General features: G+C 48.5%; 1 protein-coding gene across 1 annotated transcript; it reads right to left on the reverse strand.

Annotated features, from left to right (window-relative positions):
* Positions 1-274: 274 nt before the first annotated feature.
* LOC125946273 (uncharacterized) lies at positions 275-2,426 on the reverse strand. Its single transcript, XM_049668968.1, has 4 exons — positions 2,414-2,426; positions 1,202-1,636; positions 825-1,101; positions 275-401 (listed from the first exon to the last, which is right to left on the reverse strand). Coding segments are annotated over exons 1-4 (726 nt in total). The 3' UTR covers positions 275-400.
* Positions 2,427-3,196: the final 770 nt, after the last annotated feature.

The following is a 3,196-nucleotide window of genomic DNA, read 5'->3' on the forward strand; positions in this document are numbered from 1 at the left end:
GTACAAAATGGGTTGCGCAGCCAACACTGTCCGAGGAAGTACGGTCGTCCAGCAGGATGTCTTCAACAATGTTCATGTAGACATTGGCACAGGCTATATGTATTGTCCACGGTGTACACTTCTAGGTGCTCGTCCACAATTTGCAGAAGGCAAAGCAGTTGGTCTGATGGCACTTCCAATAATCCCCTAGTCTTGATTTCGGTCAGTGCACTTGGCTTTCGGGAGGTGCTGCTCAGTGTTTGGAGGCAGTCCTTGCAGCTTATTTTAGCAAACGTTCTTGCAATATAGCCACCGATGTATTCCAAAATGCAGTCCTTCGTTGCCTCCGGACGATTGATATCTTGCATGCACTCAGCCGGCTCCAGTAGTATATCGTCCAAAAGAACTGCCAGGGTATCAATCTGAAACACAAATATCTTGCTCTATCACTCAGTGAATGAGATGAGTGTGAAATTTTAAGCCCCAGAAAGCATAATAGATCTTCACTGCATTTAAAACGAGACGTGTATGCCCATTAGCGTCAAATGGTTAGACAATCATCATCACAGTGCACAGCTACTCTGCAAGTTCGTATGGTGTGTGTGATTATAAGGTTTACCTGGTTAGCAATAGGTTCTTTATGCTGAAAGAGATCTTGCATTTTAATAGTGGGCGTGGCGCATCTTCATTTTACTCAGCGCTATCACTTTTTTGCTCGGATCATTAAGCAAAAAGTAAGCACGTTCATTGCAAATGCCGCGCTTCAAGTAAACCTCTAAAACACAGACACTGTCGCGATTTATACAAAAACAAAAAAAAAAAGAACATCAGGTATGGGGGCTTACCACACTGAATTCGTGGACTTCATATTTGCCTTCATGATGCACTGATCTATAATGAGCATTTCGCGGCCCGATACTTTCTGAATGGTTTCCTGCATGCCACGTTTTTCATTTGCCTGCGCCTCCGCTTTTGCGAGCTTCCGCTGACACGAATAAAGTTGTTGCTTCACTCTGCGAAGTTGGTCCTTCACCCTTTGCAGCTCTGAGGCAAAGCAAACGGCGTGCTCAGTTAGGCACTCTGCATCAGCACCGCCAAGGCGATTTACAGTTCGTACTTCATCTGCAAAGAGTGACCAAGAACGAATATCGTAATGAGAGTGATGCCAGTTTGCCTGCGTAGTGAGCAAGTAGCATACTCCGAAGGTGTGCACCAGACTTACCGTGAATTTTTTCTTCGGCTGCATCGGTGACGTTTGCAGTTGCGACGGCCGCAACTTCGGCTTCAGCGCAGTTTGAAGATGCCGTTCGCAGCCTTTTTGCAGGTGGGTGCCGTTTTGGTGCATGCGAACGTTCTTTGGGCTTAGACAAGTACACAGATACGCCTTGGAAAATCCTCGGAATGGCGTCTTCTACCAGTTTGGGTCGATCACGTGGCAGTGACACAACTTTTCCATTCACTGTACACACGTCCGCACGAACAATGTCTCCGGCATCAAAATGTTTTTTGCACACGCGAAAGTACTTCGATTCAAACGAGAACCCGGCAGTCTCTTGTCGCGGGATTGCTCGCTTCCACCTGTCGCGTAGTTCCGGGTTGGCTGGTAAACAGAATAGGGAGACTTTTTCGTCGACGCCCTTGTATCCGGAGCGGCAGCCTGTCTCACAACAAACGTTAGGAATCACTGCTATGGTGAATTACGAAGTGTCGATGTCACTACATAGAGAGACACGTTCAGGCGAAACAAAAAACAAACACGCACAACAGCACGCCGCGCCGACACTCCGCTTTCCGGCGGCAGCGCGGCCGCCTTCCCCGTCGCCCTTCTAGCGACGCCAGCGCCGCGGAGCCGCAACTGCGGTCGCTATATGAAACTCTCCCATAGCGTTACGCGGGAGTTTCATGACCAGGAGAAAAGTATTGAAGGACCCTGGTATAGCGTAAAACGCTTGCGCTAGCATTAGAGTGCGACGCAACGCTAAGGCAAAGGAAGGCTGCACTGCGCGGCACAAGGCAGTGTTTTAGAATAGCGGAACGGAGCAAAACGCTAACGCAGACATATACGGCGCCATCTAGATGTAAAAACACAAAGTACTGAAAAGCCAAATCCACACGAAATGTCGAGGTGATCCAATGCAGAATCCGCAAGTGTGTCCTTAAGTCAAGCTTATCTAAAGCCACAGTCGCTGCGTTAATTAAGCATGTAGGTGTTTTGTTTCAGTGTTGTTTTGTCAGAGTCGCGAAACACACCGATTATTCTTTGCATGCCGCGATCAAGTGTTCTGTGGGACTCATATTACCTGTTCTTTGTAAGTTGGAATGACATAGACTCCCTCATGCTTTGGGAACTAGAGCGACCGCGCAGGTTGTACGTATCCTCAAGAAGCGGCCTGCTCAACATCGTGGCTTTACACCGAGCAAATAAGCGAAATACACTTGGGCACCATCTCGAGGCGGATACAGCAAACATGAGCAAGCATGAGCAAACCCTTTCGTTAAGCCTACTGCGCCGATAATCGAGAACGTAGATAGAAAACAACGCCCATTTGTCACCGGTATGCCGCTGTCGAAGTCATAGAGTTTCACACTAAAAAACCTAGAGGGAAATGTGGCGCTGCTGCGCTGTGGTATGCATGGGAATGCCGGTATATTGTGGATTTGTATTGGCATCGTTCTTAGAGAGCCAGAACGCCTTGAAGACGCGCCTGGCTAGCACCGTTCCGTCTTTCACAATGATTCATTTCCTGCTAAAACAGCACGTAAAAAACTGCTTTAGCTTTATTATTACACAAAAACATTATTATTACACAAAAACCGTTGTAACGCGTAACTATGTAACCCCTGGTGTGCCGCAAGGTAGTGGCTCAGGTAATAAAGATATAACAATTGGCGACGAGGCGAACCCACCGATATGGCAGCAACGACGACGCCAACGTTGTGCTCCGTGGGAGAATTTACACCGACAAGCTCCGGTGAGGCGGCATGGTCTTCGTACGTCGAAAGGCTCGAATTTTACTTCGAAGCGAATAGCATAACCACGGAAGACAAGAAGCGTGTCGTGTTGTGCACAGTATGTGGACCGGCGACGTACGCCGTCATTCGTTCTCTGTGCTCGCCAGCTCTGCCGTCGGCGACAAGTTACGCCGACATCGTTCAGAAGCCTGTCGGCGCATTTCAACCCCAAGCCATCCGTCACTGCGCAAAGATTCCAGTTGGG

This window comes from Dermacentor silvarum, chromosome 6 (genome assembly GCF_013339745.2).
Source record: "Dermacentor silvarum isolate Dsil-2018 chromosome 6, BIME_Dsil_1.4, whole genome shotgun sequence".
In the NCBI taxonomy this organism is placed as follows: Eukaryota; Metazoa; Arthropoda; class Arachnida; order Ixodida; family Ixodidae; genus Dermacentor; species Dermacentor silvarum.

Coding starts and splice junctions, on each gene's coding strand:
- LOC125946273 (XM_049668968.1), bottom strand. Junction 1,102..1,201: donor AGCCGAAGAAAAAATTCACG/GTAAGTCTGGTG, acceptor CACTCTTTGCAG/ATGAAGTACGAACTGTAAAT.